This window comes from Agelaius tricolor, unplaced genomic scaffold (assembly GCF_023055355.1).
Source record: "Agelaius tricolor isolate 1412-34295 unplaced genomic scaffold, bAgeTri1.0.p SCAF_3, whole genome shotgun sequence".
Taxonomy (NCBI): domain Eukaryota; kingdom Metazoa; phylum Chordata; class Aves; order Passeriformes; family Icteridae; genus Agelaius; species Agelaius tricolor.
In genome coordinates this window covers 21,334,294-21,358,739 of record NW_027269263.1, presented here as the reverse complement: position 1 = coordinate 21,358,739, position 24,446 = coordinate 21,334,294, and the positions used below count along the sequence as shown (strand labels likewise).

The window sequence follows — 24,446 nt, the reverse complement described above, 5'->3', positions numbered from 1 at the left end:
TGGGAGCGGCACCGAGGCCACCGCCCCCGCCGCCCACGGGAAACGCGGCCGGGCCAGGGCTCCCGTCCCGGGATGCCACCAGCGGAAAGGCCCGCTGCAAGGCGGCGGTGGATAGAGCATGGGGTTTGCCCTTCCCTCCGCAGCGCCCACGGAGGGGCCAACGCAGTGGCCAGCTCGACTCTCTCTGGCGTATACCCGCTCCCACCAGGAACGGGAGCAAGAGCCAGGATTCTTCTACTTAAAAAAAATAATAAAGTCAATTTTATTCAAGAAAAACCAAATGCGCCCATTGTCACCCCCTCCCCTCATTGGAGGGACTTGGCTCTGCTGTTAAAAAATCCGGGACGTTTCCCTTTCCTCAAAGGCTGTGATGCTGCCAGCCCGACGCAGAGAACCGGCTCCTTGGGGAAAGCCCCTCTGCAAGAGCCCACAATGGTGCAAGGCCATCGGCACAGGTGAGACATCACAGCGTGGCTGTGTCGGGTCCCGGGCCAGCCCCTCAACTGTCCCCATGGCAGCCCAGACACCCGTGGAAGGTTGCAGCCCCTCAAGTTGGCTGCCTCACTACTTCGGCCCTGCTGTTGCCACATGCCCTCGTCTGGCTGTCCTCTGACAAGGAGCTTCGGGGACTCATTCAGAGAGGATGAGCCCCAAAGAGAAGGGATGGGGCATGGGCTGCAGGACAGGCTCTCAGCAGCTCGGGGTGGTTCCCCAGCATCTTCAGCATCAGCATGGTTTGCACTACAGGCACCACTGGATGCAAAGAGGCCAAGTACCGAAATTCCTCCTGTCCAAAAAATTCACCAGGCATTTGCCTCTCTGAGGGAATGACCTGCAGTGGCCCCGAGATGCCATCGGACAGGAACAGCTGCTGCCACCAGCATTTTCAACTATGTCTGGACAATGAAACACACGTTGCTTGGTGGAACAGCCGCTGGGAAAAGGGAAGGTCCTCTCTGGCAGAGGTAGCAGCTGTGCAGAGACCAGGTAGAACCCAGTGGGGGGTGCCAATGAGATCACCCGTTTAGCTGAACAAAAAGCAAAACTGAGAGAAGCAGCATTGCTCATGAGGCTGTTTGGTGTGACGCACTCCCCAGCCCACCCATGTTGGAGGAGGCACCTTCAGAGTGGGGTGTGCTGCAGTGAGGAGGGATCCCTGGGCTCCACCAGAGGCGTGTCCCCCACACCCTACTTCCCCACAGGCAGCAACACCCTGACCAGGGGATGGCCCCAGAGCTGTTCTGTCTGGGCTTTACCTCTGTGGAAGGGGTACCCCACTTTAGCCCCTTTGGGCCAACCCACCAGCACCACCACGCAACCTCCACTGAACAAAAACAAAAGGCAACAAAACAAAACCCACAGCACAAATGGAAAGGGAATGGCCAGGCACCGGCCCAAAGCTGCCAAAAAGGGAGCAAGCCACTCTGTGTCCCAGTGGTGCCACCCCCACTGCAAGGCACAAGTCCCAGCCTGCTACAGCTCCGACTGTGAGCGGGAGATGCGTGGGCCCTTGCGGATCTCCTTCCGCTTCTCTTCCTTCTTCCTCCTCTTCTCCTCATCCCGCAGCGCCTTCTGAAAGGTGTCAGCACTGGGGAAAAACTGGGGGTTGACAGCAAGGAGTCAGCATTGGGGAGCACCCACAGCCTCCCAGAGGCACAACCCTCCAAACCCACCAAAGCCAACGCACGAGCTTCGCAGTCCAGGGAACTTCGAGCACAGATCAGCAAGTGACAAACAGAGTCTCAACTATGAGGCAGGTGGCCACAGAAGGGAAGAGAGGGCACCAGGTGCCCAAAGTAGAGCACAGACAGGGAATTCAGTGTTTGTGTTTCAGCCATGCTTAGTCAGTGACAGGGGCTTTTGGCCACTTCCCACAAGCCAGCCATTGCATTCCCCAGTCAGCTGCCTGGAGCTGTGACACGGATGGGAAAGCCCATGAGACAAGCTGGCAGCATTGCCATCTTACCTCTGACTGGTCCGTTTTAAAGGGATTGCGGTAATCAGGCGATTTCTCACTGATTCCTAGCTCCTGAGCCATCTGCAGAGCAAAGGGGAGACCTCACTGGGGAGTTGTGCCTCCCACTCGCATCCCCCAACTGTGTGACCGGGGTCCGCTACTCTCCCACCAGTCCCATCAATGCTCTCTGCTCTTCCCCCATCCCTCAGCTCAAGGACAGCCCCCCAGACACAGTGAGGGCAGTGCCCCTCCCTTCCTTTTAGCCCAAAACGCTCAGCTCCCCCAGCCCAGCAGCAGAGAGGGGTCACGGCAGGGGGGACGAGGAGCCATACCAGCCGCAGGACCTGGGAGTGGGGTCCCTGCTCGAACACACCCGTCAGGTTGCAGAAGCCGATGCCCCAGCGGATGAGGCTGTTCCAGTTGGAGTTGCGGTCGAAGTAGTGGTGCACAATCTTGGGGAAGCGCAGGACCACGTCCCCAAAGAAGGCAGTGTTCTCCACCACGTGGGAGTATGCTGTGGGGACAGCCACCAGCTCCATCAGCACAAGGTGAGGGCAAACCATTAGGCTCCCCAGTATGAACTGGTCAGAGAGGCAGCAATAGCATCCCAAACAGACAGGGAGCAGTCCAGGTCTGGTCTGGATACACAGGGGTTTTGTACCTACCCCAGCACTGATCCCAGGAAGAATGTCTGTGGTGCACCAGAACAGAAGAAAAAGGAGGAGGGTAAAAACCAGAGAGGACCTACCATCCTTTATCTTCTCATCCTGAGGGAAGGGCCCATCAGGAGGCACATCAGCAGCGATGAGCACAGCACGGGAGTCCTCCAGCACCTGCCAGAGTCCTTGATTAGTGTTTTGTCCTGCCAGTCCTGCCCTGCACCCTAGAGGTGCTGCCACAGCTGCCCCACTTTGAAACCCCATGGCATCCTCCCTTCAGGTCCTAAGGCTCACCTGCCACACGCTCCACAGAAGCCCCCAACCCTTCCCTTTTCTGCCCACCTATGTGGGCTCAGAGTGCAGCCTGCACTGTGGCTTACTTTGAAGAGTCCCTTGAGCATGATGTCAATGATTTTGTACTGCTGGTTGACGTCATTGAGCTCAATCAAGTTCTTCAGAGCGTTCATCTGGTCCTTGCGCTTCACCTCAAACAGCTTCTTATCTGCACCACTGTCAAGGGCACTGTCAACACTCTCCCACTGCACTGCTGCTCTCCCTCCTCCAGCAGGCCCCTGGCACCATCCCAGCCCCACTATGAGGTGTCTAAGGGGCAGCACGTGAGCCAGGATGGAACACAGATTTCCAGTGAACCCCTTGCCCAAACACCTCAGCAGGGCCCTTAACAGTGCTAAGAGCTTGTGAGGACCTCTCCACTTGCCAATCCATGCTCTGACTGATGGGATGGAGGAGGAACATGGAGGAAGAACATGAACTGCCACCTTCCCCATGGGTCTCCACATATTCATCTTTTCATACTTTGCCTGTTCAACAGGGGATGCTGTGTGTGCTAAGAAGGGCTTGCATTAGCCCATCATCTCCTCATGAGCAAAAAGTGCCTGTGGCACAGAGGAGACCAAGTGCCACAACCCAGGAGTCCTTTTCCACCATCCCAGTCGGTGATCCCAAAGCACTGAGATGTGCAGGCGTGCTCTGCCTTCTGGCAGGCCATGCCACTTCCAAGAGCAGACTGGGAAATGTGCTCAGTGCTCAGCACAACAGAGCAGAAAGAACACCAGGCATCACTGCCATTTCTGCTCCTGCACCAAGCCAGGCACTTGGTTAGTAAACCCAGGAGCTTGGCTAAAGCCCATCTACAGAAGGACAAAGCAGCAACTTCCCAGTGCTTCTGGATCCTCCCTTTTCCACTTTGTGCCCCTTTCCATGGTCTCTGACCCCTTCCCTGTGCATGTGCTCCCTCCAGCCTCCGTAGCCATTAGTGCATACGTGGTCATGAGGGGCAGGCTGCAGAGGATACAGATTTCCAAGCCAGAGTCTACTCTCTGTTTCTCCAGGTCTGTGAAGCTGCCCTGGGACAGCAGCAAGGCCAGCAGAAAGGGACAGATGATGAGAAAATCCATGTTGGCCACTGCAGCCTGGAAGAGAAAAGACCAACAAAACCAATGATCGTTGAGGAGACTTACCAAAAGGAGAAGTCACACAAGCCAATTGAGACCAATGGCACAATGCCCTTGGCACCGGGGTCCTTGCCCATCTCTCCCTTGTCCCCATGAGGGGTCTGAGGGATACAGTGCCCAGAGCAGAGGCACATGGTGATGCTGCAGCCAGCCTGCTGGAAGTGAAGTCCTGGTCTCCCTCTTCTCTTTACCTGCCTGCACTGCCAGACCCAGGCATCTGACCCAGCACTGACCCAACAGAAAATTTAAGTCCTACCCTTCTTCCAAAAATAACAGCTAGGTTTTTGCTGGGTTTGCGAGGCAGAGCAGCCCAACAGCCACAACAGCAGGTCTGGAAGAAAGAGCGGGATCACTGAGGGGTTGAAGTCCATCACTCCTTCAAGTACCAGTGCAACCAGTTCAGCGACCTCCCCTCACCCCTTGGGGTATTGGTACCCGGACCCTTTCCCTCACTACAAGCTGGGTGCCACCACACCAAAAAACAACAGTTGGGTGACCTGGTGGTAGCTTCCCCCTCCCTCCAAACAAGTCCCTTCCCAGACAGCGTCTGAGGCTTTGCAGGGATGCTCCTGGGCAGAGCTGCTCCTGACCACAAATGTCCCTCAGACAAAGTCAACGGCTGGAGGAAAAGGTCCTTGAGAATGAGGATCCTCTTGTATGGTCTATACCTGGAAAAGCCTATACCTGGAGCTGTTGCTTAGTCTATACTGAGCAACAGCTCAGTCCCCAGGCAGCAGAACTCAGGGTGGTCTGTCCTCAGGCACAAGGTTTCCATGGAGCTGAGCACAGGCCACTGGCAATTACAGAAGCAACAGCTCCTTCAGAGGCATCATCTGAGCCATCTCCTGCTCCCGAAGGAAAGGCACATGTCTAAGGCCACCAGAGCTGACTTCACCCTATAACCCACTGCCCTCTTGAGTCCAAGCTTGCCTGCCCAGCCAAACTTGTCTCTGTAATGTCCTAATACTGAAACAAAACCAAATCCCTTCTTGTTCTTTTCTTGTTGCTTTTCTTTTTTTAAACAAATACTATTTCTTCAACTCCAAGCCCATGAAAGAGGCAAAGCAGGCAGCACTAGCAGTTCTCCCAGCCCTGCAAGGATCAGCAGCAGCTCCCACCATGTACCTCCTGCTGAGGCCAAGCCAAGCATCTTCACCCCCCTGGCAAAGGCAGGGGAGCAGTGTCAGACAAACATGAGAAACCCATATTTTGCTGTTATGCTTTGTAAAAGGCTGCACCCCTAGAAAGGAACAGACCAGAGTAAATACAACCAGCATTATTGAAGAAGATGTGGCTGCCCCTCGTGTGGGCTCAGCAATATGCCCCATATTTCTGACACGGTGTGGAGCTGGGACAGCAGCACAAATCCCCATGCCAGGTTTGGGGTCTGTCCCCTCTTCCCACTGTGGTGTGAGGCTTAAGCCATATTCCAGACATCCTGAATGCCACAAAGCACACCAAGAAGTGAAGGCTGTAAGGAAAATTCTCCAGCCCAGGCAAACAGATGTTCTGTTGGACCTAACAGCCTGGTCAGCTTCCAAGAGACTGCTTCACCCTGCCAAAAACCATGACCCAAGACCCAGGGCCTGGTTCAGTGAGGTGGCTCAGGTCTCCCCTCTGCAGAGCCCCACAGCTGCTCAACACCTCTCAAGCTCTCAGGGAGGAGGAAGTGCAGCAATGCAAAAGCACAAAGAGTGACTGCGCTGGGACCAGGCTCCTGTTTGCCCCTTGGATGAGACATACCAACATAAGGATTAGGCTGGCTATTTGCCATGCTCATGGAGAACTGGAAAGAGAAACTGGAGGTAGCCAGTGGCCTCCAGACTAGGCAAAGAGCAGAAATGTTGCCCACAACAGCTCTGCCATGCTGCCTGTGGCAGTCCCAGCATGCCTGGTTAGTACAGGGGCTGCAGTATCCCGCATTTCCAACACTGGAGTTGGGTGGCCGGAGGATATTCCACAGGTGCAACAAGGGGGAAGATGAGCTGCAAAAAGCCCTGTTCCAGGCAGCAGCAGGGCAAAGCACAGCTCTCAGCTGAAGCAGCTGCTGACCAGCCAGCTGCTGCAGCACAAGGGCCACCAGCCTGCCTGGCTGTGCACAACAGTGATGGGCTTCTTCAGAGACACAACAGCAGATGCTGGGGTAGGGATGGTCAATGTTTGCAATGCAAATGTATTCAGATCCTCCTACACCAGCCCTAAAGATTGTCCCATGGGACAAGGTCAGAAGTAAAGGACTGGAGAACCACTCCATACTGGAAGCCCATCACTTTTTCATCTGATCTGCTGGCACTCGTTCTCACATTGGAGCTATTTATTTGCCATTGTCCATCCGGGCTGAAACACACCGGGGAAAATGAAGCAGGCCCAGTTGTTTCTCTCACCCACACTTGGGGCTGCTGATGCCATGTGGGACCACTCCAGATTTATTTCCTTTCACCGCTCTGGCAATTTCACCCCATTTTAACAGCAGAGGACATTCCTTCCTCTCCAGGCCACACTATGTAATGGCAGAGATGCCAAAGCTCCTTGCAGATGTTCCTCCATGCTTTCCCCACAAACTCTCTCTCACATCTTCACCCGCTGAGGGATGAGATGAGACACAAACACTGCAGAGCTGCTCCTCTCTTTCCTCCCAGCTCCTCCCTGAATTGATTTCTGCTAGAGACAGCTCTGCCTGGTGCTCCCAGAGCAGTCCAGGGAGCCAGGGCCTGGCCTGATGCTACAGATGGAAAGGAGTTTCCGCCAACATTGCCTTGCAGCCCTGGCCAGCTGGCTGTTTCAGCAGCAAGCCCACCAGTCTGTCTCACTGTCTACCAACCTCTTAATTTAGATGTGTTTTTCCAAAGACATGACAACAGATGCCATGTAATAGATGGTTAGTACTTCCCATTAAAATGTTTTCAATTACTTTATAAATTTTCCTGCAGGAGCCCCATCTGAAGCAAGCATCCCTGAGATTTATTCCCTTAATGAGCTTGCAAGGCAGAGCCATGCTGCAATGCTTAGGTTCCCTGGAGAAACTTTTGCATGATTCCCCCCCTCCCAGTTCCCCTCTGCAGGCACTGAAATGTAGGGGGAAAAGCATCATCCTTCACCAGGAGCATGCTGTAGCAAAACAAGGGATGAAAACTCCCAGCCCCGTGAACCCAATCCCGAGGCACTCCTCCAACAACCAGATGAGGATTAATCTTTTGTTACAGGTGAACCAAAAGCTTCAGAAGTGAAACACCTCTGCTCAGACTCCTCTAGGAGGACATATCTATATGGGGTTTACAAGACCAGCTGCTTCAGTTGAAACCGTACTGGCCATTCACACCTACTCGTCTCCAAAGTCTCCCAGCCACCAAGCCCAGAAGCTCGCGTACCGCACGGTTTGGCAGCCCCGATTTCCTGCTGTGATTTCCAGCAGGAATGGGTCCGTTCCAGCCCACCCTCGTGCCGGAGGGGTTCAAGCAGCACCCTGAGGGGCTCGGGCGGCCGCTGGCACAGGAGATGCGGATTCTCCCGCAAGCTCTGCTGAAAGTAAAGGCAATCACACGGGGACGGGGGAAAGGGGACTAGCCGAACCTGCCCTGGCCGCGCTGCGGGAAACCCACCCGGAGCCGTGTCAAGTGGACGCAGCAGGCGGCACCCGGGAGGACGCGAACCCTCGGGGGGGACGGCAGCTCCCGGGAGCCGCGGCGCTCCGCTCCTCCCGTGGCTCCAGCGCGGGGCGAGCAGGCGGCGATGGCAAGCAGAGCCCGTCGGGCACAGCCCTTTAACCCAGGGTCCAGAGAGGTGTCCCGGGGCCGCACTGCCCGCCCCGCTCTTCGGCCACCCTGGCTGCCCGGGCGGGCGGGCCCCTGCCGGGTCTCGCTCGGGGAGCACCGGCCACCTCCGCCCCGTCCCCCGGAGCGGCCCCAGGGCTGCTCCCGCCATTCCCTCCCGCCCCGCCACGGCCGGGCAGCTCCCCCCGGCCCTGCTGGGCCTCCCGGGGCGGGGATGGCTCCCGGGCGGCGCGGCCGGTCCCCACCTGCGGGCCGGGTGCCGGGTGCGGGTGCCGAGGCCGGCGCTCACGCCCGCCGCGCTGCCATGCTGCCGCTGTGCTGCCGCTGCCACCGCCGCTCCGCCCCGCCGTGTCACTTCCTGAGCCCCCGCCCCGCCCCGGCACCGGCACCGGCCACGCACCGGCGGGCACTTGGAGGGTCTGGCGGCAACAGGACAGCGGGGCTGGAGCTGTAGTCGAAGGGGTCACTTGTGACCTGGAAGAAGTCTCCTCATCCCTATGGGACACGTATCTGCTTCCCCCGGGATCCTGGCTGAGCCCCCACCGCCCCTTCCAGCCCAGAGCAAAGGGACCATCCTGCAGCCCTATCAGCCAGGATGAGTGAGCTGAGTAGCTCTTCCACAGCACCCCTGTACGACATCATTTCCCCAGGCAGGACTGTATTCTGATACATGAAGGGCATCAACCAAGCCTTATCCCGCACAGAAGGGGAAACTGAGCCGTTTCAGTAACAGAACTTTTTAATTTCAACAAACCTTTTTCTAAAAATGAGCAACAAGTAACTTCCTTTGTCCTTCTTCTCCCGACTACTCACTGGGAAGGAATGGCAGGATGGGGTCCCCTCCTAGATTCTTGCTTTGTTCCTCTGCTCTGTGCACTGTATCTTTTCATTTCAATCTCCAATGTGTGAGAGAGACACTGCCACGTTTCCCAGACATCTGTCATTGACAGCATGAGTGGAAACCAAAAGAAAGGCATACATGCTACGGGAATTCCCACATTTGACATATCACTGACAGGAGGTTTTCATTACTAAACCAACCCTCCCATGGAACCTCACTCCCAACATACATGAGAAACGTCAGTGTAGGTAAACCTGAAGAAAAGTCAAAGCTCCATTTTGACCAGAGGATTTTGTCTTTCATGTCCGTGACAATCTTATTCACATAGCCTCACTGCTGCACTTCAAATGCATTTAAGATCCTTCCTTCCTTCCTAACCACCAAGATTTGAAGGTTTCTTAATACATAAACAAGTCAGAATTGAAAAGTAACTTCAGCAATGTAACAAAACCTCCCATCCAAAGTCCTTCATCCCTGTACAGAGAAGCAAAATGGAGAAATGGAGTGGAGAGGTACTTTGTAGGGCTCGATGGCCTCCACCAGGACAACTTGCCCTCTGATTGTTCCACAACAGAGCAGTAACATCACACTGGGGGTAAGCATGAGGACAAGCTACTCCTGACAGGACAAACACCTCACTCACCACGTACCCTACACATGGCTGATGACAGTGCCCCACAGTGAAGTCCCCACACCCACAGGAAATCACTGCCATGTCCACTTCCATCACTGCTACACATCTGAGGCAATGCAGCACGATGAAAACAGGAAGGCAGAAAAAGTTTGAGAAACAAACAAATATTGCATCAGGTTCCCTCTTTCTCCACAAGGCATCTGGGAGTGGCCTCTGCCTCTATCTCCAGAGAAGAGGATTTAGTTCAGAGTGGCAGACCAGGCCCAAACAGAATAAAATCTGGTAATTCCACTCAGTGGTTCCCAAATGCTCTCTGTGTTTTGAAAGTGCCTGAGTTATATCTGGGTTTCCACTACTTCATGGGCATCCTGGCACTAGATGGCATGCAAACAGAGATTAACTCATTGCTCATCCTCCAGGGAAATCAATACAGGGATTGTTACTGCTTTGAAGCCAGAGACTCCCAAGCCTGCCCCTCTTTCATCAGATCACCTCTGCTTTATAGATTAATATAAGCCCAGCGCACAGAGCCTTCTTTAATCCCAATTGTCTACTCATTTCTGAAATGTCTTCTCAGATTAGGACATGATGAAGTCTTTCATCCCACAGTTAGCCAAGTGTAGAAACCACTCAGGGTTTTTCAATTTTGTTTGCCTTCAGCTGGAAGAAGAGAAGGAGCAGCAAATTAAGTATCCTTTCTACCTCTGTTACACACATTAGTACCACACAGTGCTACTTTGGCCACACACATTAGTACCAAAGGATACACAATGTCCTGATGCTTTACACACACGGTCCTCTGTCCCAAGAGCCGATCCAGCAAGGTCTGAATGACCTCTGACTGTTCTGGCTCCACGTGGTAATGACTATTCTGAATCTGAGGGGTCAGAAAAAAAGAATGATTTCCAGAACAACATAAAACTGTTGGGCTTGTTCCTTCATACTCCCTCCCTCATCTCCACACAGACCAGTGAGATCTTCAAAGGCCAAAGCAAACACCTAGGGACTCCATTCCCATTTTCCTAAGCAGTCACTGCTCTCTTACCTGAGAAAGGAAGAGGTGAAGAGCATGAGATGTGGCCTCAGGCAGCTCTGCTATGTTGGCTTCTGCTGCCTCCTGAATAATCTGGCTAATTTCTTTTTGAGAAATAATATTGCTGCTCTGATATCTCACAAACTTGAACAAAGGAAAAAATAGAGACATTAAATAGTGGAAGACCCACAGAGTGCAACAGTGACTCATCACTTGCAAAGACCTCTTCTGTGCACCATTACTGCAGCACCTTAACCACAGGCCTGATTTTTATACCACTTCTATTGGAACCAGTGCAAATATCTATGTTGATGGGGCTCTGATTTATAGCCAGATTTATTTTGGTTTAAGCTGGGAGGGAACTAAAATAAATGAGGTAACCTTTTAAAACTGAAATAAGAACAGCAAATTCTCACAGACCCATCTTATATTTGGAGGGGGAAGGTTCACTTTAATAACCCCTTCTTCTCATTCACTGCCATGAGGGCTATATCTTCAGTGTTTCTGCTAGGTAGGATCACATTCCCCCTCTAGCCCACAGACCCCACATACAGCAGGGTAGAATATGGCACTAACTCCCTGCCCTGAAAAGTCAGGTCTGTAAGGTCGAGACAGGAGACAAGCTGCAATGCCAAGCAGCCAGCTTGCTCCCCGACTGGTAACAGCAGTTGCATGTTCTCTGCAAGTTTCTCCTCTCCTCCCCAGGGATCCTAGATGATATAAATAAATGTTACCAACACCAGAAGAACGGGAGGTGCTCAGTAACGGCAGTCAGTTTCTGCAGGGTGTGGAAGTTCACTTGAAAGTATCATTATTAATAGAGGGCAGGAATACAGTCCTGGGCAAAGCCACAGCAGTATCAGAGACTGTGTTGCATAGCAAGTTAACTACCAATAACCAGCCTAGGTGCATTGTGCCAACATACTGGGAAAGACAGGGAACAGTCCACCCTTCTGCTGCTCACCAAAGTCATCAGCCTGAGAACTTCTGGCTGCAGAAAGGACTTCTGGCCCCCACTGAGTAGTGTGAAGAGCAGGAATCGGTGCCATGGCTGTGAAGCAACATGCAGAGCTGGGAGAGAAGGAGAAGCCAATCAAAGACAGCTGTAAAACTGCCAAAGTGACAGGCTGAACCCAGCTAAGGACAGTCTTCAATACTGATCCCAAGTTTTCTCTCCTAGAACCCATGCTGTGAAACACTAAAGGGTTATTTTTCACTGCTCTTACTTGCTTTTTAATCTGTCACTCTCTGGGCAAGAGTTCAGTCAAGAGGACAAAAGCTTAATAGCTTTTCAAAGCAGAAAACACATACTGTCCATCTTTGTGCTGGTACAGGAAGAGAAACCTTCTCCTGGGGTGTATGTCATAAAACAGAGAGAGAATATCTTTAGCCTGGGGTTTTAAAAATAATACCCTCCAGTTTCAATGTGAGGACAACTCTCCTGACCTCAGTTTTTATTTAGCTGCAGAATACCCTTTGGGTAATGAAGTTAGCCCAATAACAGAAGCTGAACAAACTGAGGCTGGATCTACATCAGACAGTGGACTATGGGGACCAGCCAGGCTGATGGTGGCAATGCAGTCAGTAGAGAAAATGCTCTCACTAAAGAACAAACATGATAACATAATATGTATTAGGTAAGGCCATAAGTCTATGATGGCATGAAGTCTTTCACTGAATGCTGAAATTAAAATGTTATTACCTTGTATTTAGTACAGGTTAGGAGCATGGGATGGACAAATAAATCAACTGATATAACTTGTTATACTATAGCAACTCACCAGAGTGTAGAAAAGGTCTCTTTTCCACTGGCAGTCACATAACCTCCCTATTGCCACTACAAGAATCTTTTCCATAGGAAAACAACACTGAAAAATAATGTCAAATTTTTTGGGGATATCTTTCATCTGGGGTAAATGAGAAAGTACCAGCACTGTGCATGAGCCTGCTCTGCACATTTGGAAATATCTCTGGACCAAAAGAGGGTTTTAGAAAGCCTCAAGTGAGTCAACTCCTAGAGGCAGAGTCCAGGACAGACTCTTTCCAGTGTTCTTGCATCTTTCAGCCAAATAAAGCTTGACCCTCATTCTGCTTGAAATAAGGAGACTCTTGTTATTGTTGTTCTGAACTTCAGCACCACAGCAGCCAAAGTGACAGGTTCAGCTGTTGCTGCAGCAGCATTTCATTAGTTTAATCCCAAATTAGCAGAGCCTCCCCATAACTTTTTTTTTTTTTTTTTTTTAATTCAGCCTTTTAATAGCCTCCCTTCTGGGGAATGACTGGCTGTCATTCATCTGCAGTATTACATCTTTATCCAACCACTTCCTCTCTCCCACCAGTGTCCCTTTTGCCTGGTGTTCATTCACTCCATTCCCTCCTCTATTGGTGTTTAAACAACTGAAGTGAACAGGTCAGGGTACAGAGAACTTTCTGGTTTAAGAACAGAGCCAGCACCTGAACTTCATGGCAGGAGGCTGACAATAGCAGAAAGGTCTATTCTTCCCCCCCAACAATGTACACAGTACAAATGTAGAATGCAGTGATATTATGTTATACTGAAAACATGGTACACATTAGGTCTGACATGCACTCTGGAAACCAAGGTCAGAATTCACCCCTGGAAATCCAGAATTTCCATCTTCCATTCCCTAAGGCTGCCCAATATCCTGTTCTCCCTTCCCTTCCTTCAGGGCCAAACTATGACCAACACTGTCCTTTTGTAAGACACATCATGTTCAGATCCTTCCTCCCTCCCTCCCATATGTTTATGGTCTAAAGGTTTGATACAATTGGCCTGAAGGTCAAAGACTATTCCTATACTCCTTCCATTCCCAAACCTTTCCCTCTTACAGGGTTGGAGAACTACTTTTTGCCTTCTGGAAAGCATCTTGGTGTCCAGAGCCAAAGTTCATGCAGAGGAGCCATGCACTGAGATCTCATCCCACAAAGCACAATATTAACTTTAGGCACACAAATAATTTTTCTTATTTGGCATAAACTCATCACACATTTTCTCCAGAGCACTACTGGATAAAGAACAAAGAGCTCAAAATCACTGCAGGAGGGGAACTAGGAGAAGAAAGAACATGAAGACTTTACCAACATCCTGGTTCTTCACATACAGGTATTCCACTAAGGTTTCTAAGCAGGCAACCACTGCCTGAGAGAGCAGCAAGTCTTTCTGGAATACCAAGAGAAAGAAAAAAAAAAAAAAAAAGCCCCAGTCAACAGCTATTGCAAGAGGAAAATTCATAAAGTGCCAGGATCAGAAGAGTATGCAGCACAGGAAAATAACACCTTTCATATCCTTCAAGGAATGCAATGTGCTGCAAATTATCTGTCACATCAAGGAGCCAGACAGAGCTACAACTACTTATTTTGAGACTAAAAATAATAAGTAATAGCCTCTAAAGAATAAAGATAGGAGCCCAACACAGCTTAAGTGTTAAATGGAAACTGATGTACTACCCCTGGAGCCCAGCATCACTTGAGCAAGTTAAATGTATGCTGATGCACTCACTACCCGCAGAAGCACCTTGTCAGGGGCATGGGGAATGAACTGGGATTTGTTATACATTGCCCACATCTGTCCCTATGGATGTGGCATCCCTGCAGAGAAAGAGATGGGGAGACAGAAATTGTCATTAGTACACAGAATTTCAGCTACCCAGTTGAGCAGCAGGGAGTACTGCCTAGCTTGATTTACCTTCTCTCTCACTGCACTGTGCTGCAGCAAGAGCATTTTCCCTCCTCCTTATCACACATCTGTAAGGGGTTGAAAATGCAGGGAAAAGAAAAAAACAAGCAGGCAGCCCCTTTGATTCTGCAGCAGGGTGATTTCTCCTCAGGTTACTGTTCCTGCTTGAAGCCCAACACTAGTGTTGTTCCAAAAATCATATTTTACATACCTGCAACTGGACATGCACCAGAAGGTTCTGCAGACTGACAACAAGTGAGAAGACCTGCTGCATGGCAAGGGGGTGCAGGGCAGTGTCCTGCAGTGATGATGGCTGTGGTTGAGCAGCACTTGGGGCTGTGTTTTGGCCAACAATCACCAGCAGGGAGGAGGAGAAGTTCTGTCGCAGAACAGCTCTCAGGAACTGCATGATGCTCACTAGACAGAGAGATGCTTTTTAGTGTGTGTCAGTGTTTTTCTCTGCTCTACCCTGTGTGTTGGTGCCTGTGCAATAGCATGGGAGAGGGTGATGAGAGAATATGTGAGCTTAATAGCCCACCAGAGCTGTCTGGCAGCTGCTGACAGCTCTAGACAGGAATGGCAACATGAGTTTCTTTGTAAATCTTCTTTGAGACACTAACACAGTTCATACTCAGTCCCAGATGTCACTACCAACCTCCAAGGAAGATCTGTCCAACTACAGAACTTCCCTTTTGCCCCTTCTTATCACCAGTTACACATTTACAATGTCAAATGGACCAAAGTTTCCAGATTCCCTCCAGCACCCCCACCATTCCATTCCATTCCATTCCATTCCATTCCATTCCATTCCATTGTCACTAGTTCTCCCTTGCTGCTTGTATCATGGTACTAGTGGCTCCTTCCAGACAAATCCCCCTAACAGATGTAAATACCTAACAGCAGGATTGGCTTCTTATTCCTGAAGATGACTGTATTCAGGACTTCTGTAAAGTCTACAGAGAGTGTCTGGTGAACCTAGAAGAGAATTAAATAGAAGAGAATAAGTGGTGCTGGTTTGGAGCAGATAGAAAGCTCCATTATGTACGACTAGTTCTTAGACAGTATCCCATGATGACCACTGAAAACCAAGGGAACAGAAGGGAGAGTTACCCCATGAGGGTTATTGGACCCTCATGTTTCCCTCACCACTAGCCTGAGCTGCACAGCTTCCAAACCGCAGCCTACCTTGTCTGTCTTGTTCTCACTACTCCCTGCAGGACCTCTGGCATGTGGCTGTCAGCCTGCCAAGCACATGAAGTGGCAGAAACAGCCACCACCAAGGTGGCTCTACCTTAGCCACAGAGCCAGGCAGCAGGACTGAAGAGCCAGGCAGCCAAAAAGCAGCAGTGGCCAGAAGCTGTCCTTGCCTGCTGCAGCTGGGGCCTGCTGAGAGCCCAGGGACAGGAAATATTGCATGGGTGTAAGTGGCAGAGGAGTTCAGGGACTTGGGAACTCGGTGAAATAGGAGTGGTTGGCTTGAGAGGGAAATCTGCAGTACATTGTCTCCTTCACAGAACAGCCATTCAAGAGCAAGGGCATGAAGGCTCAGAGAACACCAGAAGGGTTCAAACTCTTCAACAAGCCAGAGAGTTGATATGGGAAGGCAGGCATAAGGATCACAGGACTGATTCCTCTAAATACTCTTCTGAAGAGAGAAATATTCCACAGAGAACTAGGAGTAGCTCCTGCAACATGGTGGCAGTGGCTACTCATCTTAGAACTGACAAGCCAAAGCCCCTAATAGCCTGCCACCCATGAGCCCTGTTTATTCACAGGGTAAAGCCAGCAGCAGCAACACAGTTAAGATGTAAGTTGGCTATGGCCAGACAAATCCTCACTATTAACATCAGCCTGAGATGAATATGGCCATTTCTTGAAGGCACTGTTCTCCTCTAAAAACTGCAGGCTCAGGGAGACAGCCTGTCATCAGCTCACATTCACAGCCACAAAGGTGCTCTTATGAGTCTCCAGGATGTTTTGTGCAGCTCCAGCTACACTGAACAGCAGAAAGAAGCAAGAGAAGTGACTCTTCTGCTTCTTCCCCTTCAACAGAAGAATAGAAACACTGACAATTAGAAATGCTGAAGATTAGAAACATTGAAGCAGTCTTGAAGCATTTAAATTTCCCAGCTGTATCTGCAGTTTCTGTCCTCATCTCTGGTGCAAAAACATTTCTGGGTTGTATATCATAGCACATCAAGCCAGTTGGTATTAATAAAACCCAGCAACAGGCTTATAAGCTGCTAAATGATTGCACTTCAAGGATCAATAGGAGCTGAGAGCATCAGTCCCACAAGATGAAGCTCAATACTTGACACTTGACACTAGAATGTCGTTTGGGACTGGCACAGCCCCAGACACAGCCCTGACTTGGAAACTGAGAAGGCAGGCTGTACTTAGCAGCTCCCAGAGCAGGGCCAGGGTGCATTCCCACAGCTGACAGCCTGTACAAGTACCATGCTCTGAGCCCTAAGCCAGAGGCTGCATGCTGACAAAGTAATGAGTGCAGACTTGGTCTGGGCTGGTCTTCTGGAAAACATCTTCCCTCAGCATTAGAAATCAAACCCTTGCTTTTCTGTGCACATGCATGCATGTCCTTAATGTGATTTTATCATCTGCAAACAGGCGTTCCAACTCCCAAAGAGCATACTCTGCTGGGCATAACTGCAAGAGCAGAGCTCACAACTCATTACATGCTCTCTAACTCCATACCAAGAGAGGTCTGGGTAGGTACTTCAAAAGGAAACATTTTCCTTTGTATTGACATTGGAAAATGCTTCCTTCAAAGTTGTAATTCCATTAATAGCTGACAACTCCAGCTTAGATGTCTTGTTGGACTGCAAAGCATCAAATACAATGACAGCTGCCCACATTCATAAGAGCTTGCTAATATTGAACACTTACTTGCCAATAATAGGTTCTATCTCACTATTGATCATTTTAGTAACAAAAAAGCAGTTTACAACATGGGAGCTGTGCCTTTCACCCCCAGTCTTCCCTTGAGAAAGGTTTTAAAATATATTTTGCTCTGTCCTGAAGAGGAAAATTATTTGGATCGGGAAAGCTGGGTATGCACTTCTCCCCACAGGATTTGCACCCCTCTTTAACTCTTCAATGATTACTGTCTCAGACCTTCAGGGACATGCTAACTTCCAGTCCTGCTGGAGAGGTGCAGCAGGGAATAACTTGTGGACAGTAACAAAAGAGAAATCAACACAATCAGATTACAGGCCAAAGCCTGTAATTAGATTACAGGCCAAAACACTTTCATATATATATATATACTTACACACATATTTATTTTTAAGGTTTATCCATGTGCTGACTCTGAACACTGGAGAGTTTTAGAGTGGTTCTAACCTCAGTATTGTAGCGATGCTGATAAAGCAAAAGGGATGCCACCAACAGCCATCCAGAGCACAGCAAGGCATCTTCAGATGACAAGGAGGCAGGTCTGGAAGGAGGGGACCACAGCCAGGTGCATTCCAAAACCTTCTGCAGGAGTTCCAGCAAGGACACATTGGAGAGCAGCACAGCTACTGCTGCATGAGAGAAACAAAATCAGAGAGGGTGATGGGATGGCATAGGTTAAACAACCTTGACAAGCACAACAGAAGTGCAGAGCACACCCCTGCTGCAGTGAGGTAGCCCAGCTGCCACAGCTCATCTGAGTGAGGCTGTCCAGCTACTGGTATTCATCTCCCAGAACACAAGCAATTGGTCAGCAAGCTAATCAACTAACAACACAGTAGGAAAGTCAATTAGAGCTTTTCCCTAGTATTGTTTAATTTTTTTGAACTATGACAATACCAGGATATTTCAAGCTAGGCACCAAAGGCCCACTGCTGTGTTTATGAACAAGAAAAATACAGTGATTCTGTCTTTCAGCAGCCAATTCTCAAATCATGAGAAGGCAGCAAAACCAAACCAAACTCCTCAACCTAAAAAACCTCATCCAAAGTATGAAATTGTCTTTAATTATAATGCTGTGTCTGGATGGGGAAACGTCCACCTTACCTGCTAAGACAGTTAGAATACAGTCTCTGTCAAGCTACATCCTCACTGAAATTAACTTAGCAATCAATACAATCCTTCCTCACCTCTCTGTTGACTACAAGGTGTTGTCTGATGAAGGTTCCAGTATAGAAAATTCAAGGATGGCTGCAGGAGGTCAGTGTCCCTTGGCCTGCATTTCCCACAGAGATTACAGACTAGAAACAAAAGAACAGGTGTAACAAGGACACCAACTTAACAGAGCACCTCAGCAAATGAAAGAAGTCAGTCAGTGGGGAGGGAATTCAGACAAAGTGAAAATAAACACAGCAGGGCACAGACAAAGCAACAGGTGTTTGCTCTACAGTGTTTGCTTTAGAGTGGACAGTGCAGTGAAGGATGAGTGCAGAGGTGGGGAGAGGAATTGAAAAAGGTATATTAGAGTGCATATATCACATTGGGCAGTAATGAATCCAAGAGAAATGGACTTTAGGTCATCTGTTTCCACAGAGAAAAACCTGCAGTGTGAGTTATCTGCTTCCACAGTGTGAGTTTGATCCTAGTACTAGAACAAGCATAAACAACGATGTGACTGTCTCTCATGGCGACCAGACTGGGGAAAGCCATGGAGAGCTGTGCTCCTCCACTCTCACCAATTTGCTCACACCAGGAGTAAAATGTCATGTTTGTTGTAAGCACCAAACACTTAGCAACAATGTTTGGTAAGAGTTAGGGAGGGAAATCCAGGACTGCAGGGCTCAGCAAAACTGTCTTTGAAGATCTGGAGAGCTTAAAACTTGAGTAAGCAATTCTCAGAAAACACACATCAACACGCCCCTTCCATCTAAGAGGCCTCATTAGAGAAGAGTGTCCTGCACATCCACCCCTAGAGAACACAGCTGGGAGGCCAAGGGGGAAATAAATGGGGTGGCTGGGGTAGGGAGAGAGTTGTGTGGAAAAAGAACAAAGCAGAAAGCAAGGGCAAAAGGGGCTTGTGGCTCCTGGGAGAAGCTGTGCTGTGTTCTAAAATCACAGCAGCTAAAAAGGCTGGGATAAAGAGGCTGTGGTTCCTCCACACCCCCAGTTCCCTTGGCTAATGAATGTCTGAGAAATGCCACGTCTTTACAAGGACAACACAGGCAGCTCTGAGATATGAAACATTTCAAATTGAAGGGGCTAGCCCTTCAAAGTCTGCTGGAGAAACCAATTTGTCAGAGCAGGGAAGAGATGAGAGGATGGATCAGCTGAACTTTCCTCCTCATATCTTTTCTTTTTTCACAGCTATATGAACCTGCAATAGCCAAGTAAGAAGGCAGAAGCCACCAAGAAAGGATCAGCAGACAAGGCAGCAGGTAATGGTATGGTAAACACAGCCTGCTCTTCTGTCTTTGGGGTGGAGTGGGAAAGCCCTGCAGTTGGTTGGGAGCCATATACTCTGAATTCACATTCCAAGGAAAGCCCAGTTTCACTAGACTGCTGGTTCCTGATAGCTGATTAACAGGACAAGACTGTGGCCTGAGCCCCACCAGACTGTTATAGCAAGAATGGACAGGAATGATTCAGGAAGCACAGCAGCCACGTGGTCACATGCCAAACCAACGACAGTCACTGACCCTGAAATCTTGTCATGGTCAGGGGAATACTTTGGCCACCTTGTGAGGTTTCAGAGAAAAAAAATTATTGTAAAAGCAAGAGGAAGAGAACTTGGGCCTTGTTAACTGAGTTAGTTACCACAACTCTTTACAATGCTCTGCTAAGAAAGCATCTCAAAGCAATCATTACTATAATGCAAGGTCAATCTTCTCTCAAAGGACAAGGAGCAAGCCCCTAATCATCTTATGGAACAATTAACAAACACTTCCCTGGGAGAAGATGGATGCACATACTCACCCTGGTGAAGCAGCTTGAAGTCTGTGCTGTCCAGCTCCCTTATGCCCTTGCTCCGCAGCTGCACCAGGAAAAGAAGGCTCAGCAAAACAGGCAGGTTCCTGTTGGCTAAGAAGGGCACAAACAGCTCAGCTTCTCAGTGAACTCCAAACTATTGTACCTTAAAGTGTGTCAGGAATTGTGAATTTTCTGGCTGCAGGATAAGGACACGGACACACATACACACACACACACACACACATACACACACACACAGAGCCCCAGTGTTTTTCTCATCTCTACAGTCCCCTCTGGACCAGATCCCCTTTCTGTCACTCTGGCTTGGCCTGAGCCACACTTGAATCCTGCCAACACCATTTTAGGAGCAACTAAGAAGGGGGGAAAAAAGAACTAGGATCATTCATACCCTTCATGAGCTATGTAGGGAGCATGTTCCTCACTCTTTGAAATTGATACTGCTAATAAACTAGAAGTCATTAGCCCTTTCTAGACTGCTCCCTTCCTGCCCACTTGACCATTGCTGTTAGTTTTGTTCTCCTCCGTCTAGTGAGACTGCAAAAATGCTGTCCCATTCCATCCTACAAGAAAGGGCAGAGAAAGAGACAGAAGTGAGAACCTCACACATTGGGCCTGTATGTAAGGAAAATGGGGCTATTTAGACCACCAAACCCACAGAGCAATCTTCTCCCTATTATTCACTTTTTTACAGTGCTGTAAACAGGTTAAGATTTTGTACTGTGTACAGCCATACCTACAGCAAGCAACTATCACCTCCAGTAAATGTTTTCACAAAGGCACATGAGTTTTCAGTTTTGAGGAGAAAACACTTATGGGTGTCTTTAATGTTAACATATTCCTGATGGAGTCCCACTGTTGGGTCTCCTTCTTGTCTAAAAGCAGGCTACTGTTTGAATAGGGATGCAGATCCCCTGGACTTAACTACTCCAGGCCTCACAGAGCTGCCTGTGTGCTGGGAGACAAGGAAGTCTGTCTCCAGAGTACATCTGGTGTTTGACTTTCTGCATGGGTTGCCAGGATGTCACTTAACAAGTTCAAGATGCAATACAAAGAAGAGCTACACATATTAGCAGCAGAAGAAGGGCTCAAATCTTGCAAAAGCTCCTATAGCTCAGTGTCCTACCTCCATCACCAGTGGTTTGGAGGAATAGGTCTGACTCCCTATATGAAATGGATACTTTGCCTCCCCACAGCTCCTGACATCCCTAGATCAGCAGCAGAGGGATATGCAAGTTCAAACGTGCACAACTCCAAACAAGATCAGACTTAGCAGATCTTGTAGCCTCATGCTCTACCATGCCCCTCTTTCAATGCCCCTCCTCCAGCCTACTGACTTTGCTGGAGGTAAAGCAAAAACACTGAGGTGCTCCCAACTGCTGCACAACAAAACATTCGAAACAGAGCAGAGCTGTTAAAAGCATCAGTGGCCCCCTCAGGAACAAATAAAAGTTGTGCTAAGTCTCTATCCTGAAGGAGCCAAGGACATCCTAGCACTGCTTCTTCTTTCAGTTCGAGCTCACAGACTGGTTTGCACAGCACCGTTCTTAGTGGGACAACAGTTCCAACATCACAGGCAGGGCTAGAAAGGAAAACAGGGACTTCCCCCGGTCACAGCCTTGCTCCCTTTGAGAGACTTATCAGAGTTATAAGATCTGGTGATACCACAGTCCCTGTTTGGGGATCAATACCATGAACGATTCAATCCTTGCTCCCGATTTCTGTGTCCTGGGAACTGTGTATACTCAGGCACACCCAGCTGTTTTGCACAAAGAAGAGGCAAAAAGGAGGATGTCTTTCAGACACCACTTGGGCCCCTATTCAAGCAGGAAGATTTACCAGCACAGCTATCCATTTGAACACTGACAGCAGTATACAAGAACCTTGCATTGGTTTAACAATCACAGTTTGAAGCCAGAACAACCTAAATTAGAAAAAAGGCTCTAACTTCAAAATGAATCTCTGAAAAAGGAAACTAAATTAGCACAGTTCTGTCCATAAATTTCCCCATGCAGGTAAGTACTGAAGCTACATCAGCAGTTCAAAACCACTTTATCCCAGACTGTGTCCCTACAGCTAGGTGATCTTACAGCAAGACCAAATCACAGAGGTGGGGTCACCTTGCAGGGTGGCTGAGCTGCTCTCTACCAGCAGCTGTTGCAGAATCTGTAAAAATCGGCTCCGAAGGAGGTCACAGACAAGGACATCCTCATTTCTTTCCAGAAAGGTCCTTAGAGTCATCAACACCTTCCAAGCCACTTCCACAGAGCTTGAGCAGACCAGATCCTGCAAAGGAAGAAACAAACACATTACCTTTCTACCCTGATTAGGGAGAAGTCACCATTGTTTAATACCATTATGGTAATCTGGATCCTTGGGAAACAGCCTAATAAAGCACCATTAAGATTAAGTATGTCCTGATTAAATAGAGAACTGAATGAAGCAGAAGGACTCATGTCTGTTAGGCACCTCTGAGTAATATCCCTTTTAAAGAATGATTTGGTTCTGTGAGTGTAAGGGTAACATACATTTAAGGTCACAGTTTTAGACAAGGGAGAACCAAACAAGAGAACAGAATCTCTGGTACCTCTGCTCTCCATGTTGTTTTGAAAAATAAGCTTGCATATTGAAGATGCTCGTCTAAAATCAAGCTTATGAGTCAGTCCATAGTTCCTAACTTTCAAAAGGCTGGCAGCTTGTATGTGCAGTAGTAACATAACTAAACTGCATGAAACATATGTAAGCTGGGCAAGCAATCAATCACAGGAAAGGGGAGAGTCATGTACACAGCTCACAAGCCTGCCTCTTGACTACAGGGCTTTTTCTGGAGTCTCTGAGCTGAATCCCACAGCCTTAATTTGGGCATAGTCTTCATGTTGAGGTACATAACATTAAATTCACTTGCACAGCATGTACAGAGGCAGTTGTATAAATATCAGACAGAAAATGCCTGGTAGTGCTGACATAATATAACCATCTCAACACATATTAGGTCAGCACTACCCTTCCTCTCTTCCTGCAGTAGTCCTGGCTACTGCATTGCAATGGTAGAGTTGAAGAGGTAAACAGGAAGCTGGTCTCAGCAACTGAGCCTACAGCCTGCCTGGACAGCTTGCTGCCTCCCCCAACTGCCTTCCCCTATCATACAGCAGTAATGCATCCAGACTTTGATGATGCAGAGAAAATGGCTGTGGGACCCCGTACCCAAGGAATGCAAATAAGGGAAGAACAGGCTGTCTGTGCTAGAAAAAGCTCTCTAGTTCTGAGATGAGTTCCTGTCTCTAGCAGAGACTTTCACAAACAAAGGGCAGGGAGATGTCGGCACAATCATCTCTGCTGACATAGATGTGCTTCATATGACGTTCAGGAATGTAATCTAACATCTCTGTTCTCTGAGAGAGCACCTCAGACCTGGAGCATGGAGAAGACAAGTGGGACAGTGTGTCATCATGACTACATTCACCCCCAGATGAGCACACAGAGCCCAAAATGACATGAAGCAATGGCCACAGCCTCTCTGGTCCTGGCAAATGCACCATTGTGTTAATCAGTTCCTTCCTACCCAGAAGCCCAAGGTCTCAGATGAAGTCACTAACCATCTGTTATATCTAATCCAGGCAATTATTTAAAGCAGATAAGCAAAGAAGTCATCCTTGGAAGGACATTCATTCTTGTTTCACTGTACCATGCAGAGGCCTTTCCACTCCACTAGTGCATTCTGAGGCTTAGGTTATTCATCTCATAAGTTTTCTTTCCATCTGACAGTATATTTATCCCTGCATATTGCACTGTTTTATTAGTCCATCTAAATTCAGATTGATTATGCTCTTCCACAACTGAAAGGTGAATTGTCAAAGCCTGTGACTTATTACAACTTACTTTAAAGACTGGAACAGAGCTAAATGAATTTATTTCTGCAAGAACATATGGCAAGGCAGAGAAGGGAAAGCAGGAATGTTGTACAATTCAGGGAAGGGAGACACCATTTATGTTTTGCTTATTGACAGACCTGCTTCAGTTTATGGAGTGACAGGTTCCAGAACTACTGCCAAAGGTAACAGAGTGGACAAGCCTCATGGGACACTTCACTTCCTTAATTTGTCCTGATAGGTAAACTCATTGCTCACTTTTACTAATGCTCTGCAATGGCATCAAATGCCTGGATGCTGTTACCCACCCTGCAATATCATCCCAACTGTGAAAGAACTGCCCCACCTGAGAGGCCTCCTGGCAGTCATTTCAGTAACATCAGATATTAAAATTTAGCCATAGCCTCTTAGATCTGAACAAACATGTTCTGTAATGCCCAGTGGATGCCCACTCAGAGTTAAGCCTTGCTTCCTCTTACTTCTTTATCATCTGCTGACATGAGTTTGCCTTCTCAATGATAGTCAGTTCTAATTTCTCTAAGGGACTGGAGAAGAAATATCACAGTTCTTAGCTTTTGCCCTTACAAGCAAATCTCATGTTCTTCTGTGGAAAAGT

General features: G+C 48.8%; 2 protein-coding genes across 2 annotated transcripts in view; both read right to left on the bottom strand.

Moving 5' to 3' along the window:
* Positions 1 to 238: 238 nt before the first annotated feature.
* CCDC134 (coiled-coil domain containing 134) lies at positions 239 to 8,216 on the bottom strand. Its single transcript, XM_071423016.1, has 7 exons — positions 8,107 to 8,216; positions 3,932 to 4,049; positions 2,997 to 3,118; positions 2,706 to 2,790; positions 2,290 to 2,471; positions 1,967 to 2,038; positions 239 to 1,599 (listed from the first exon to the last, which is right to left on the bottom strand). The coding sequence occupies exons 2-7, from the start codon at positions 4,032 to 4,034 to the stop codon at positions 1,474 to 1,476; spliced, it is 690 nt and encodes a 229-aa protein (XP_071279117.1). The 5' UTR covers positions 4,035 to 4,049; positions 8,107 to 8,216; the 3' UTR covers positions 239 to 1,473.
* A 4,375-nt stretch (positions 8,217 to 12,591) lies between these two features.
* The window catches only part of MEI1 (meiotic double-stranded break formation protein 1), a 34,044-nt gene continuing 22,189 nt past the window's right edge, over positions 12,592 to 24,446 (bottom strand). Inside the window, exons 20-26 of the mRNA XM_071422031.1 lie at positions 22,082 to 22,247; positions 19,950 to 20,054; positions 18,167 to 18,277; positions 17,427 to 17,608; positions 14,960 to 15,041; positions 14,278 to 14,483; positions 12,592 to 13,550 (exon numbers count right to left, since the gene is read on the bottom strand). Coding sequence (XP_071278132.1) covers positions 13,422 to 13,550; positions 14,278 to 14,483; positions 14,960 to 15,041; positions 17,427 to 17,608; positions 18,167 to 18,277; positions 19,950 to 20,054; positions 22,082 to 22,247 — 981 coding nt within the window. The 3' untranslated portion in view covers positions 12,592 to 13,421. The remainder of the gene's footprint in view (positions 13,551 to 14,277; positions 14,484 to 14,959; positions 15,042 to 17,426; positions 17,609 to 18,166; positions 18,278 to 19,949; positions 20,055 to 22,081; positions 22,248 to 24,446) is intronic.